We start from the raw sequence: 14,539 nt of genomic DNA on the forward strand, positions 1-14,539 counted from the left end.
CTTGCACCATGGTTCAAGGGTGTTTGCATTGTTGACAGGATTGTTTTTATGCAAGAAGGAGCACCTTCATGCACTAAAGTAATCCTTAGAGGCGTTTTCCTCTAGCACACATGGAAAGTGTAAAAAAACGAGGAGAAATGAAAACCTTTCTCCTGGTTACGTCTGCTCTGGGGAGGCGTAAGGTTTTGGCGCTGCCTCAGGTTTGCGTGCTTTAGTACATCTCGGATAGCATCAAAATCAATGGGTGTTGCTTGATGCAGAGTAAGACAACACAGCTTTGCGCAGCCTTGCCTAACTCCATATCTATGAGGCCATGCAATACCATGCAGGGTGGTTTTGCCTAGCCTCATACATATAATTGAGAGACCTGCGCCACTGGAGCGTCAAAAACCATGATGCACCGGTGGCACAGGCCTCTTGTAAATAAGTCCCTGAGTTTATGTGGCATTGTTGAATATGTGTTCTGAAGAAGTACTCATCTAGTATTCAACTTAACAAGCTGACCATCCTGGGAATTTTGCGTAAACTGGAACCCTTTACAAACACCAAACCCGCTGTGTCTGTCTTTGTGAAAATTCTCTTTGTGTTACATTTCTATTCATCAAGTTCTTTTCAAGTCAACACAATCGCTCATCCTACATTTTACCGGACGCTGACACACGTTGTGCCATGTAATATTTTCTATGCTGTGGTGGAGTTTCTACTTGTGATAGGATCAGTCACCTACAAACATATTCAAATAGTTCCTGCTAAGGCACAAGATCAAATTTAAAAAATCATAACATGGCACTGTCACCAAATATTCAAATGTTGTGCACCTCTGACCTCGTCATATACCACTATATGCCATCATATACCATTGTTTTACAAATTTTACCGAATGCCTACATGTTTCCTATACACTGAGAAGCTGCAGTTTTCCACAGATTACGAGCAATATTCACATTGCAGAGGTATCTATAATGTCAAAATTTAGGAAGTAAGACATCAACAAAGTTCTCTTTTGCTTTGCTAGCAAACATAGAAAAAGTTATTGTTATTAACCCCTTCGCTGCGGGGGTTATTCCCCCGCTGTGCTGGGGGGAAGGGGGGCGTGCACAGTGCCCGCATGCTCATGATGAGCTCAGCTCGTCATGAGGCATGGCGCTCCTGTGCTCATGATGAGATGAGCTCGTCATAGGTGCATTGGCTCCCGTGGAACGTTCAGCAGAGCAGGGGAATTCTCCCCGCACCTGAGTGTTCCACGGGCCATGACGAGCTGAGCTCGTCATGAGCACCCACTCTCCGCCCATATTTGTCATTGGCTTGTTTATTTATTTATGCGATTTTATATAGCGCAAACTTTACCCGAAGGTGTCAGAGCGCTTTACATAAGAACCAGTTGCAAAACATAAGGACTTAGGATTACATGCGTTACATAAAGGATACAAACAGAAAACATTGCAAATGTACAAGATGCAAAGTCACACAAGAAGGAGATACAAATGGATATACTCTAAGAGTCACATAGGAATGGTAGATAGTACAAAGGTCTACTGCATATACTAGTGATTAGAGTTATCTCTATATACATAGGGAAGGGATACACATGGATATACTCTAAGAGTCACATAGGAATGGTAGAGAGCACAGCTGACTACTGCATATACTAGTGATTAGAGTTATCTCTATATACATAGGGAAGGGATATGACTGGATATACTCTAAGAGTCACATAGGAATGGTAGAGAGCACAGCGAACTACTGCATATACTAGTGATTAGAGTTATCTCTATATACATAGCGAAGGGATATGACTGGATATACTCTAAGAGTCACATAGGAATGGTAGAGAGCACAGCGGACTACTGCATATACTAGTGATTAGAGTTATCTCTATATACATAGGGAAGGGATATGACTGGATATACTCGAAGAGTCACATAGGAATGATAGATAGTACAAAGGTCTACTGCATATACTAGTGATTAGAGTTATCTCTATATACATAGGGAAGGGATACACATGGATATACTCTAAGAGTCACATAGGAATGGTAGAGAGCACAGCGGACTACTGCATATACTAGTGATTAGAGTTATCCTTATATACATAGGGAGGGGATATGACTGGATATACTCTAAGAGTCACATAGGAATGGTAGAGAGCACAACGGTCTACTGCATATACTAGTGATTAGAGTTATCTCTATATACAGAAAAGCAGAGTTCCATTAAGTGGGATTGGAGGGGGGATACAGTCGGAGGGGGGATGCAGTCACAGCACCAGGGGAGGGACAGAGAAGGGCAGGAAAGTGAGACAAACGAGAGAGGGAAGCAGATGGTAACGATTAAGACAGCGAGGAGTGTGTCAGAGGCAACAGGAGAGACAATAGAAAGGTCTCTAGGACAGAGTGGGGAGAGGTCAGAGAACGCTAAAATGGCAGAGGAGAGAGGTAGCAGAAGAAGCGAGTCATAAAAAGAAAAGAAAATGGCGTGGAGTGCAAAGGTCCAAGTCCGAAAGTCCAGGAAGAGGGCTTCCATAGCCAGGAAAACCGGGGGGAGAAAGGCAGTCCGCAGCAAAGTCACAGCCTCATCGTCCATGAGGAGCTGGGACTGAGGAGTTTGATCTGGAGACCAGGGATCAGGCAAGGAAGACCTCAGGCGCCAAGGCAGCTGTTCGCAGAACGGGAGGCAACAAAGTCAGTAATAAAGTATAAAGGGAAGGAGGAGGGGGCCTCTCACCAGAGCGATCAACAGAGTTTCATGTGGGAAGAAAGTTGCCCCGGGTGGAAGGCTGTGCATCTTCCTTGGAGCTTCGTGTAGCGGCGCCTCCTCTCCCTCGCCTGCTCCAGACGCAGGCGGCATCTTCGGGGTCGGAAGGGGGCGAGTCCCCTGGCCTGGGGTGGCTGCTGCTCTGGGCTCGGACCCCCGCCGGCCAGTGCCCCTGGTCCCGTCGGAGGGTACTCTTCGTCCGGGCTGTTGCAAGAACCTTTCCCATGCGGTCCGGCCTGCTGCCCTCCCGCGCGCCCCCGCTGCCCCCTCGCACCTTGGAGCGCAGATTCCAGGCGGGCAGGTTCCCGCGGCGGCTCTGTTTGTTTGCAGAGCAGCCGGAAGAAGAAAGTTAAACAAGGGGAACGACCCCGGGCTCACTCTTGTTTTCGGCATCTTTCTTCCCTTGTTTTGTAACATCAGACGGGCCTGGTGATCACCGAGGTAGAATGGCATTTTTCTACAGCGCTCTCTACAGCGCAGCCTGGGCTCACCTTTCTCGGCAGGGGCTGCATGGTGACCTGCTCAATGTTGCCTCCATACTGAGCGCGGTAGGAGCCGGCACCTCTGCACCCGTCTGATGTACTCACTCTCCACGAGCGCATCCGTGGGTGGGGGGGCACTGCCTCTCCTGCAGCTAGCTGTTCATGGTGCTCTGTCTCCGAAGCGCTTGCCGTTCGGGATCGCAGTTGAAAAGGCGGGAGTTCACCTCTAGAGTCTGCTTACCTTTCTCCAAAATCCCGTCACAGGTCGACTGGACCTTTTTACCTGTCATAGAGTAAATTTAGGCAATCTAGTCACAACTAATTAAATCAATTTCAGAATACCCAATTGCTTTCCCCAAAGAACCACTGACTAAAGACTGAATTTAAAAGGTTTATTACATAACCAAAAATAACTGAAGATACAGGCACCTCAGCAAGAGGCTCAGAAGATAAACAGGTACTAATACAAACATAATCCTACGAAAAAGTCTCAACCGACTGATGAAAAGAACGAGGATCAATTCCAGAACCATTAAACTAAACAGGATAGCTATAACTTGTGTTCTGGTGCTCATCAGGATAAAAGACATCAATTCAGATTAGTCTGTCCCTACTCTATGCTAGATGACATCCCTACTCAACAATAGCCCAACCTAACCAAAGGTGTCAGCCGTGTAGACTTCCTTAGAAGTTCGCCACCTTCTCTCTTAGACTAAAATTTCCATCACTGCTGCTAAGCTCCTTGCCCATGCGACCGCTCTCTCTAGCTCCTCAGCCATCTGCTCTGCCTCCACCCTCGGGGTGCTGTCCCTAATACAAAACCCCACAATGTTAATGACACGCCTATAGGTACGCCCATCTAGAAGGTATTGAGTTCTGTAAAATTCCACATGGCGAGGATTCATCTTTGTCCGTTCAGCCGTCCTTGGGTCTCAGGCTCTTCATCCTTTCAAGTCGCTTCTGTAAATTCCTGGTCTACTCCTCCATGTCTGAGTCTAGAATCCTAACATATACACACAATGGGCCCTTCTACTCTACTATCTGCTTGATGAGGCGCCTGCAAAGGAATACACACATAACTCGCAGTCTATGATTATTGCAACATTTCTTAAAGGTCACATCTATCCCTCCTGTCCACAGCTCAATGTTTAAACAAGACATTTCTCAACAGGCCTGCACTGTTTCCATTAACTAGGCCTCTGCTTGGGTTTTAGGCCCAACGTTTTACATTAACTTGTTCTCTTAGTTCACTAGACATTAAACCTTAACAATAAATGCATCTTCTACTTTAAGCAAATCATATATATATGTATATGTAATTCGTTACGTTTCAGATAAAGCAGATCTCAAGTTCTATTGCATTGTTAAACACACGTTGCATTAGGAGAAGGTTTCATTTTACACATCTATATATGTCAGCAAGCATGGGTTGCACTTTGTAACGTTGGCTCTGCACATTTTCTGGTACAATTTACTTTAGCACTTTTCACATCTTGCATCTAACTATGATTAACAGGCCTCTATATATGCGGGTGCTGACTACTTGTACATATGCTGCACCCCTACAAATTTCACTGTAAATGGCGCTCTCTCAGTTCCCCCCTTTGATGACCCGTGTCATCACCACCCTCACATCATCCTCAGGGTAAGAACTAAGCTAAACTGAGCTTGTGGCCATTTTTCCCCTCTTGAGCATCTCCAATGCTCTCAAACTGCGGTATTGATTATCTTGCAGTCTTTCCATTCGCATCTCTTGCACTCTCATTGATCTCGCCAATCTATTCGCCTTGTACCACTTGCACAACCTCACTAAACCCCACAAGGCGATCACACATGCCACTGCTATGATAAGGGGTTTTAGTACAAAACCAAGGAAACCCTTTCCTAGGTTGGCAAACCAGCTTCCAACCTTCCCAAATCCCTTACCAACAGTTTCCCATGTATTCTCTTTGGTCAAGTCCTCGATCTCATAATGGATCGCAGTAATGTTGCTTATATAAGTCTCCAGATCCTTAGAGTTGTCTGGTATATAAGTGCAGCATTCCTGAATCTTCAAACGTTTACTGACTCCGCCCTCTTTTGCTAGGAGGACGTCTAGGGCAAGACGGTTCTGTAAAACCATTGTCCTTATCGACAACATCTCACCCTCAACCAGCACTAATGACTTGGCAGTATTCATTGACAGTTCATCCACTACAGTTGCTAACCGTCTTATCTTGATGTCATTCAAAATGACCCCTAACATGGGTTTCGCTGCTCCAAACACATCTCCAATCACTGCTCCGGCACTCTCCCCCCGCTTTACCCTCCTCTGGGACCCTCCCTCCAAGAGAGCAAAATCCTCAGTATGGTAAATCTTGGGAAAGATAATTGCTAGATAACACGTTCCATACCACTTCTCTGGCAATCTCACATACGCATTCTTTCCACAGACAAAGTATACAGTGGGAATCACCTGCACCACGCTCTTCAAAAAGTCCTTCGTGTAATACTCTAATGTAAAGGTGTGTTCGCACGTGGTCTGACCCACATACACATTTTCATAATATGTCTGTGGTCTGTGGAGGCACAGCTTCCCGTTCTGTACTTCATCTAAAGCTATTGGACCGTAACTCCCTTTTGACTTGTGCTTCTTCTCTTCTTCGGTCCAATCTACCTTTCCTTGACCTGAATCTCGCAACTGTTTTTGCTTCGTGTACCTATCTTCCACTTGCTCAATGAACTTCTTTTCTACCTCTGACAACGAGCAAGTCAAATTGTGTCGGTGTGCATACGGTGTGTCTAGTTCTTGTGTAGGAATGAAAAAATATCCCAGTCTGTCTTCTGATTTATAATAGTCCCACTTATTCAAATGCTTGTAATTTGGGACTTCTGGTAACACAGCATCATAATTTGAAAAATAATATTCAAAATGATTTCTACCATACAATATGCTAATCAATAAACTACAGGAAATTCCATATGTCAATGGAAGGTGATGGTATCTAATACCCTCATCTACTGAGGCTGGCAATTGCATACACACATAGCAGTCTTTCGCATCCATCGCATCAATGTATTCATACAACAGTTTTGCATAAGCGTTCTGTCCAAAATTTCCTTTAGACAGGTCAGTATGTAACCTACGACTTTCTGCAGCCAGTAAGGCCTTCTCTCTTCTTTCTCTTTTTTCCTTCTGGCTAGGGGTGTCAGGTGCCTGTGTCCCCTCAGCCTTCTCTACTGTTTCATGTGGTGCAAAATAGGAAACTGAAACTACTATAACTATAAGGAGAATCACTCCTGCTAAAAGGGTGCCTACTATGCACTTGGCTCTACGATTCGGGTTTCCAGGTGCCATGGTTTCTGCTCAAGCAGTTCGTGCTCGGAAAGCACACAAGTCTCTTTCTTTGCTATTTGAGTCTTTTGAACCACACCTGGCAACTTGAATATTCTGTTTCAGTTCTTCTTTTTCTTCAATCAACAGACAGCCCTAACCCTTCTCCGTTCTCTGTGGAAAGTCCCTGACTTTGTTCTTCTTCCACTTGGCTCTAGGTTAGTTTTAACAGTTTGTTCACAGCAGTCTTTTCAAAAGTCTTTCAACGCACATTTTTTAACTCAAAGTTCGTTTCAAAAGCTCAAAGTTCAATTTTACAGCTCTTAATAGTCTATGATTATGCTTGATCCGATTGCCTGCAACACATAATCCAAAAGTTCCATGCGAAGCACAACTACATCATAGGCTGGCATGTCCGGAACGAAGGTAGGAAAAATCTGTCTTTCCAGGAGTAAATCACGTATCTTGCTTAGTAGAGGGGGATTAGGAATGGTGAGTGTCAGGATACCTTCAATTTCAAGTCCAGGTATCAACAGCACCACTTGCAGCTTAACATTGGGGATAGTGCTGGTCACTTCCACTGACCTCACCCTCCCGGACCTCAGTACCCCTGGCATTGGTAATCCTAACATTTGTGAAAGGATAGGTCCACTCTGGAGTGGCATATCTTTGGCACGGCACTCGCACCCTCCTTGACCTTCTCGGTCCGCTCTGCGCCGCTCCGTCGTTTCCTCCTTCCAGATCGGACTCTTCGGACACAGGGGCGAGTTCTCTTTCGGAAGCCAATCTCACATTCATTCGCCTCCGCCTTTCGGGCCAATGAGCTTCTGCACCTCTTGCGAGTTCTCTTTCGGAAGCCAATCTCACATTCATTCGCCTCCGCCTTTCGGGCCAATGAGCTTCTGCACCTCTTCCTCGCCGGCCTCTCGTTTGCACACCCTGTTCGTCCTCCCTGTCAGCCTCTTCTGCACGCTGATCACCTTCTCCGCCACTTCCTTCTTCTGGGGCGGATTCTGTGTCACTGTCGTCGTGATCATACACAGCTTGATCAGGGGAGTTCCCAACTTCTACCGGCTCCCCCACAGCTTGACTTGTCCCCTCTTCTGGATCCTCTTCGTCGTTATTGTTCTCATCTACGAGAGGAGCTGTTCCTTCTTTAGGTGCTGGAGCTCGTCGGGTGTGAGAAGCATGGACCCAATTCGGCAATCCGCCACACTTTACAGCAGTAGTGGTCACGAGTATCACCTGGAAAGGTCCTCTCCAGCGTACATCCAAGCAGCTCTTGCTCACGTGCTTCCGTACGAACACCCAATCACCTGGGCACAGGTCGTGACAGAGGTCGCTAGCAGCCGGAACTTCAGCAGCCTGCACCTGAAGGGACACAGAACGGATGACATCAGATAGTCCCCTACAGTAATCAAGAATCAGGTCATCTGTGATATTCAGCAAGGCAGTTGTAGGAATAGATGGTAGTCTCATAGCCCTCCCCATCAGGATCTCGTGAGGTGAGAGCCCTGTCCGCCTATCCGGGGTACTGCGCATACTCATTAATACCAATGGCAGTGCATCGGGCCATTTTAGGGACGTGGATGAGCACACTTTTGCAATTCGGGCCTTCAGGGTCCCATTGATCTGCTCTACTATGCCAGAAGCCTCTGGACGGTAGCTACAATGCAGTCTTTGATCAATGTTCAGAGCAGAGCAAAGCATCTTCACAACTTCGCTATTAAAATGTTTTCCTCGGTCCGATTCCAGAGAGGTCGGAACCCCGAATCGTGGCACCAATTCCCTCAGCAATAGCTTAGCCACTGTGAGTGTATCGCACCTGCGAGTAGGGTATGCCTCAACCCATCTAGAAAACACACACACAATCACCAAGACATACCTAAGGCTATTACACCTCGGCATTTCAATGAAATCTATTTGCATCCTGTAAAAAGGTCCGCCAGACCTTCCAATGTGACTCAGTGTAACTGGTGTTCGTTTCCCAACATTTATCTGTTGACATGTCACACATCTCTGACATACTGCTTCCGCAGCCTGTCTAAACTTGGGGTTATACCATGTCTGTCTGAACACGCGCAACATCGCATCTCTTCCCAGATGCACAGGACCATGTATCTGTCGTGCCATCACACTCACCAGCTCATTCGGCAACACAGCTCTTCCATCTGCTGAAACCCACATGTCCAGATCTCCCTTGACACAACCAGCCGATTCCCACACCTTTTTCTCATAATCTGACGTCTGTCCTTGCATGTCTCTCAATTCTTCCCAGGTATCTGCCACTTCAAGCATCATGCTTAGCTCAGTTCTCTTCTTTGGCCCCTCGATCGTCTGTTCAGTATATGAATATCCCTGCTCTGCACAGTAACGGGCAACTTCATCAGCATATCGATTCCCCATAGTCACGAAGTCTGTGCCTTTGGTGTGAGCTGTACATTTAACCACTGCTATCGCTGCAGGCCCCTGCAAGGCCTCCAGCAATAACCTGACAAATTCGCCATTCCTGATTGGGGAGCCAGATGACGTCATGTAACCCCGCTGAGACCACAACTGACCGAAGTCATGAACCACCCCAAACCCATATTGGCTGTCGGTGTAGATGGTAATCCGAATTCCGTTGGCTGCCAAACAGGCACGCGTCAACGCAATGATCTCAGCCACCTGAGCGGAGTGTACTCCTTCCAGGCAGGCTGCTTCAATTATTCCAGAAATAGTACAAACAGCAAACGCTGCTCTCAACTGACCAGTATTGTCTCTTATGCATGAGCCGTCGACAAAGTAAATTTCATCTGGGTCGGTCAACGGCATATCAACAATATCCGGCCTAGGCTTTGTGCACAGTTCAGTTACATCAAGACAATCATGGTCTTCCCAATCATCTTCTATATCGTTTGGTAATGGCAACAAGGTAGCAGGATTCAAGACAGAGCACCTCCTGAGAGTCACATTCTCCGCAGCAAGTATAACCTGCTCGTAGCGTGTGAGCCTATTGTTGGTCAAGTGCTGCGTCCTGGTCCTGGTCATCAACAATTCCACAGAATGAGGTACATGCACTGTCAGTGGATATCCCGTTACAATGCTTTCACATCTTTCAATGCTGACACCTGTTGCAGCAACAGATTTGAGACATCCGGGCAACGCTGCGGCTACTGGATCTAAGGTAGCCGAAAAATAGGCAACTGGTCTACGGACTCCTCCATGATCCTGCACTAAAACTGCTAAAGCACATCCTTCCCTTTTGCAGCAGAATAATGCAAATGATTTATGGTAATCTGGCATTCCCAGAGCCGGAGCACGACACAAGTCCTCTCGCAGCTCGAGAAAAGCCATCATACAGTCTGTGTCCCATGGTACCGGATCAATTACATCCTTGTGCGTCAGTTTCTGCAAGGGTTTTGCTTTCAGAGAAAAGTTTGCAATCCATTGTCGGCAGTAGCCAACCATGCCCAGGAACATTCTAACCTCTCTCTGGGTCGAGGGCACAGTCATTCTCATGATCGTTTCTATTCTGTCTGGTGACACTTTCCGCTTTCCCTGCTCTATTCTGTGACCCAGATACTGCACTTCTTGCAGGCAGTACTGTAACTTGCTAGGTGATACCTTGTGCCCATTCTCTCCCAAATGGTTCAACAAGGCTATGGTGTCACTCCTACAAGCGTCTTTGGAGTCTGACGCAACAAGGAGGTCGTCTATGTACTGTACGAGAACTGAGTTCTGTGGCAGTACTAGACTCTCCAAATTCCTTTTCAGCAACTGATTAAAGATCGATGGGCTCTCTGTATACCCCTGTGGGATACGGCACCATGTTAATACGTGACTCTCTATTTTGAACGCAAAAAGAAATTGGCTTTCCTCATGCAGTGGGATGGAAAAGAAAGCTTGACACAAATCAATTACAGAAAACCACTCAGCTTGAAACGGTATCTGAAACAGTATTACTGCTGGATTCGGTACCACTGGACAACATGGGACAACTATGTTGTTAATTTTTCGTAAATCCTGTTCTATCCTGTACTTCCCGCTTGGCTTCTGCAAACCCATTATGGGCCCCTGCCCATAACCTCCTTCAGGATCCCTTGTCTAATCATGGACTCAATCACAGGTTTTATACCTTCAAGTGTCTCTGGGGTCAACTTGTACTGTGGTGTTCTAGGGAAGTCAGCGTTCGGCTTTATCTGTATTCTAACAGGCTCTACTCCTTTGATCAGTCCGATCTCTTCCCCCGTAAAGTCCCACACTTCCGGTGCGACTGAGTCTCTTAAGTCCCAGGGAAGTTCTTCCACAGTTATGGCAGGGTACAGTTCAATGCACACATGCAAATTTGCAACTTTAAAATCAGCATCGTCATCATTAGTCTGCAACTCTACTCCCTTGGGGGTACAATAGATGGTGCAATTCAGCTTACACAAAAGGTCTCTTCCTAGCAGACATACGGGGCTAGAATCACACACCACAAACTGATGTCTATCCCTGAAACTTCCGATCTTTACCGGAACTGGCTCTGTCAGGGGATTTGTCATTCTTCTGTTTGCAACCCCCACTACTTGAATAGTCTGTCCTGAAAGGGGCAAATTAGGGACCACTGCGGACCGCACAGTAGACCTGGAAGCACCAGTATCTACCAAGAAGGTGGTGGGGTGTCCATCTACGTCAGCCTCTACAAAGGGTCCCCTCTGATCTACCTCTAGTACTGCTCCAAGGGTACAGTCTTCCTCCCCATTCAGGCACCGTCCTGACACTGGATCAAAGTAATAATGCTCATCTCCCTCGACTATAAAGGGCATCTGCTTGTAAACCTTGTTCCCTACTGAAATCTTAGGTGGTTGAGGAACCGGAACCCTAGGGGCCGATGTCCCCCCTTTTGTCATTTGGGGCTTAGTCACTGTCACCTTCCGCCTCGGAGGGGCTTCGACTTCCTCAACTTCCTCCTCCTCCTCCTCCTGCACCTGGTTGTCCGGATTATGGGGGCACTCGCGTTTCCAATGCCCGACCTCGTGACACTGATGGCACTTGGTCGTCTTTTTCAAGGTCGCTATATCTATCCTAGGTCTCGGACCCTCCTCATTGTCTCTTTTCTGTCCCCCTGACTTCCTCCCAAGGTGCCATTTCCTGATTGGCCCTGTCCTCCTGCTTGCATCTGAACTAGCATCAGTTTGTCCTTAAGCTTCTTCGTTTTCGAATCTATCTCATCACTGCAGTACCTTGCATACCTCAAAATCTCGTCTAAAGGCTTGTTTTGCCAACAGATCAAATGTTGCTGTATCATGAGGCAGATATCAGGCCTCAATCCCAGCACAAACTTGGATACAAACTGTCCCATATCCTTCGGATCCATCACATCTAATCCACTGTACTGTTTAAAAATCAGCAATAGCCTCTCATAGTACTCATGCACCGTCTCTTTTGGTTCCTGCCTAGTCCGATCTATTTTTACCCAGTCTATGTCCTGTGGCGGTACTTTAGTCTTCAGCCACGTGATCGCCTGCTCGTACTTTGCCATTACCCTAGGTGACGGTCCATTTGTGGTGCTATCTCTCTCTGGCTCAAATGTGGGCCATTTGACACTAACTTTGCACGCTATCTTGCCTGCTCTTGTCTTACTGTTAAAATAAAAAAATATATAATAAAAACAAAAAAAAACTTTGCACGCTATCCACAAATCACTTGGAACCACAATGTCAAACAGTGTGTTTAAATCAATCCACAGCACCTTTGAGATTTTAACGAACCTCTCTACCTGCTTGTACCATTCCACTGGGCTCTCTCGCAACTTTGGGAAAGTGTGTGTAAAGGCAGCCAGGTCTCCCCTGCTCCAGGGTACATGTACATATCCCCCATGGGCCACCTCCCGCAAGGGGTATGCTTCGGCATGCATCAACCCTCCTCCCGGGGGTGTCCCAATAACACTCCGCCTGACAGTCTTTTTCTTTGACCACCTTTCCTCCCATCTCTCCAAGTTCGACCATGTTCGGATTCCCATGATCAGCTCCCTGATATGGGTCTTTAACCCGATCACCCTCTTTTCTTCTAGGTCTTGATCTGAGTACTGTAACCTATGGCCCCCTTGTAGGGCTTTGGTTTTTGTCAAATCCACCTCATACTTGTGCGCTAATTCTGAGAGCTTCTCATGAGCAGTCCTAGCCTTCCGAGTGACATCCTTTGCCACGAACAATAGCTCATCTGGTTCGTATAATTCAATTCTTTCTAGGGGCAGTGTACCTTCCACAATCTCCTCTACTTCTGACTTTAGTCTCAGCACATCTAACCTTCTTGCCTTTATTGCCGCTCTCAACGTGCCTTGGCTAGAAGTTTCCTTAGAGTCCCTCCCGCTGCCATTCTGACTCCCTCCCCTGTTCTCTTCAGGTGTGTTAGGAGGAACCCTTCTACCCTCACAGGTCTCGCAGTCCCACTCCTGTCTGCTGTTTCCAGAGGTGTGGTGGGACGTCCCCCTACTTCCCACACCTTCCCGTTCCCATTCTTGTCTGCTTTCGCTAGCTGCACAGTGAGAGACCATTCTATTCTCCTCGTTCTCTGACCCAAACACATTCCTCGACCTGTCGCTCTGGGTATCTACAACTGTTTCCCAAGTTCTCAAATCTGGCCTTAACTCCCTCATCGACTTCGGCCTTGGTCCCCTCAGATCCATCGATCCCCTCCAACCCCCTCTGTCTTCCGAAGGGTCTGCCGATGTTACCAAAGGGGTGCTCCGTTCTATAGGTCGAGGTAATGTCTTCCACCCATCTGCCACATGAGTTCTACCATCGCTTGCACTTCTCTCACTCCCCATCTGGGGTAAATTCTCATTATGTGTCTGTTCTGGATTGTACACTGGTACTATGGGACCTATGGTAACCGGTACTGTAAGTGCGTCTGGCAGTTTCTGAGAATGGACACCCTCTTCCACCCGTACCTTCTGTACTGTAAATCTTCCCACTACTCTATTTACCGGTGAGGGTGGAGGTGCCTTTTCTCCCTTATCTGGGGTAAACTTGTCCCCTATTGTGTCCCATCCGTTCCCCATTGGAACTCCGCCTTCCCCTGTTGGGGCTTCCCAATGCTTTCTCGGTTGTTGCGTTCCCTCTAGCTCTGGATTGTATGGGGGTGGCCTTTCTGACAACAGCCTCTCTATCAGGCTGTCGTCTGTCTCACTATCTTCAACTTCTGTACTCTTTTTCTGCCCATCCCCTTTACTTTCCAGTAACGGATACAACTTGTCTACTGTAATGGTCTGTACCCTCCATCTCTTTTCCATTGCATCCCATCTCGCTTCCTGAACCGCCCTTACCGATCGCTTCACTCTTTCCTGTCTCCTGTCTCTGTTCCTGTCGTGGGCTGCCCTGATCCATGCATTGAGCGCTTCAAACTGTGTTGGTCTGGGCAAAGGTCGCAATGCAGCCATAATTGCTTTCAACTGGTATAACACTTCTAGTCTAAACGTTCCATATTTAGGAAAAGTCAATTCCTCATTTCCATCTGTCATCTTACACCAATTATCAAGCAACAAAATGGTATGCAACCCAACGTTCGTTGCCATGTAATAAGCTGGAGTATCCTCGGGTGGAGCCTCCTCCCCGCCCGAGGTTCTATCTTGTTTTCTCCTTTGAAACATTTCCGCAATACTTTAAAACATTTCATGATGAAACCCACAACGTTTCCTTGTTTACGACCCTCGTTTACTTCCTGATGACAATCCACCAATCCCAGCGCGGCTTCACGCCCACCGCCCTATCACAGCGCGGCTTCACACCAACCGCCCTATCACAGCGCGGCTTCACACCAACCGCCCTATCACAGCGCGGCTCCTTCTGACGTCACTCGCCTCCGTTTCGCAGCAGTTCCCCTCCTTTCTCCGATGTCTCGCCGGTCACGCATGCGTCCCAATCATACACTAGAAATGATTACTTCCGATCAAGCAACCACCTCCCTGACTGTACGGCCACAGTCTAACTGTAATTGTCACCTTTCCCGGCGAATGCCTGTCCGCG

At 47.2% G+C, this 14,539-nt stretch overlaps 1 protein-coding gene across 1 annotated transcript in view; it reads right to left on the bottom strand.

The window, feature by feature from the left end:
• Positions 1 to 13,068, bottom strand: part of LOC144798040 (uncharacterized) — a 38,228-nt gene extending 25,160 nt beyond the window's left edge. Inside the window, exons 1-3 of the mRNA XM_078668820.1 lie at positions 13,017 to 13,068; positions 12,196 to 12,911; positions 11,643 to 12,135 (exon numbers count right to left, since the gene is read on the bottom strand). Coding sequence (XP_078524946.1) covers positions 11,643 to 12,135; positions 12,196 to 12,911; positions 13,017 to 13,068 — 1,261 coding nt within the window. The remainder of the gene's footprint in view (positions 1 to 11,642; positions 12,136 to 12,195; positions 12,912 to 13,016) is intronic.
• Positions 13,069 to 14,539: the final 1,471 nt, after the last annotated feature.

Source organism: Lissotriton helveticus, chromosome 12 (assembly GCF_964261635.1).
Source record: "Lissotriton helveticus chromosome 12, aLisHel1.1, whole genome shotgun sequence".
Classification (NCBI taxonomy): domain Eukaryota; kingdom Metazoa; phylum Chordata; class Amphibia; order Caudata; family Salamandridae; genus Lissotriton; species Lissotriton helveticus.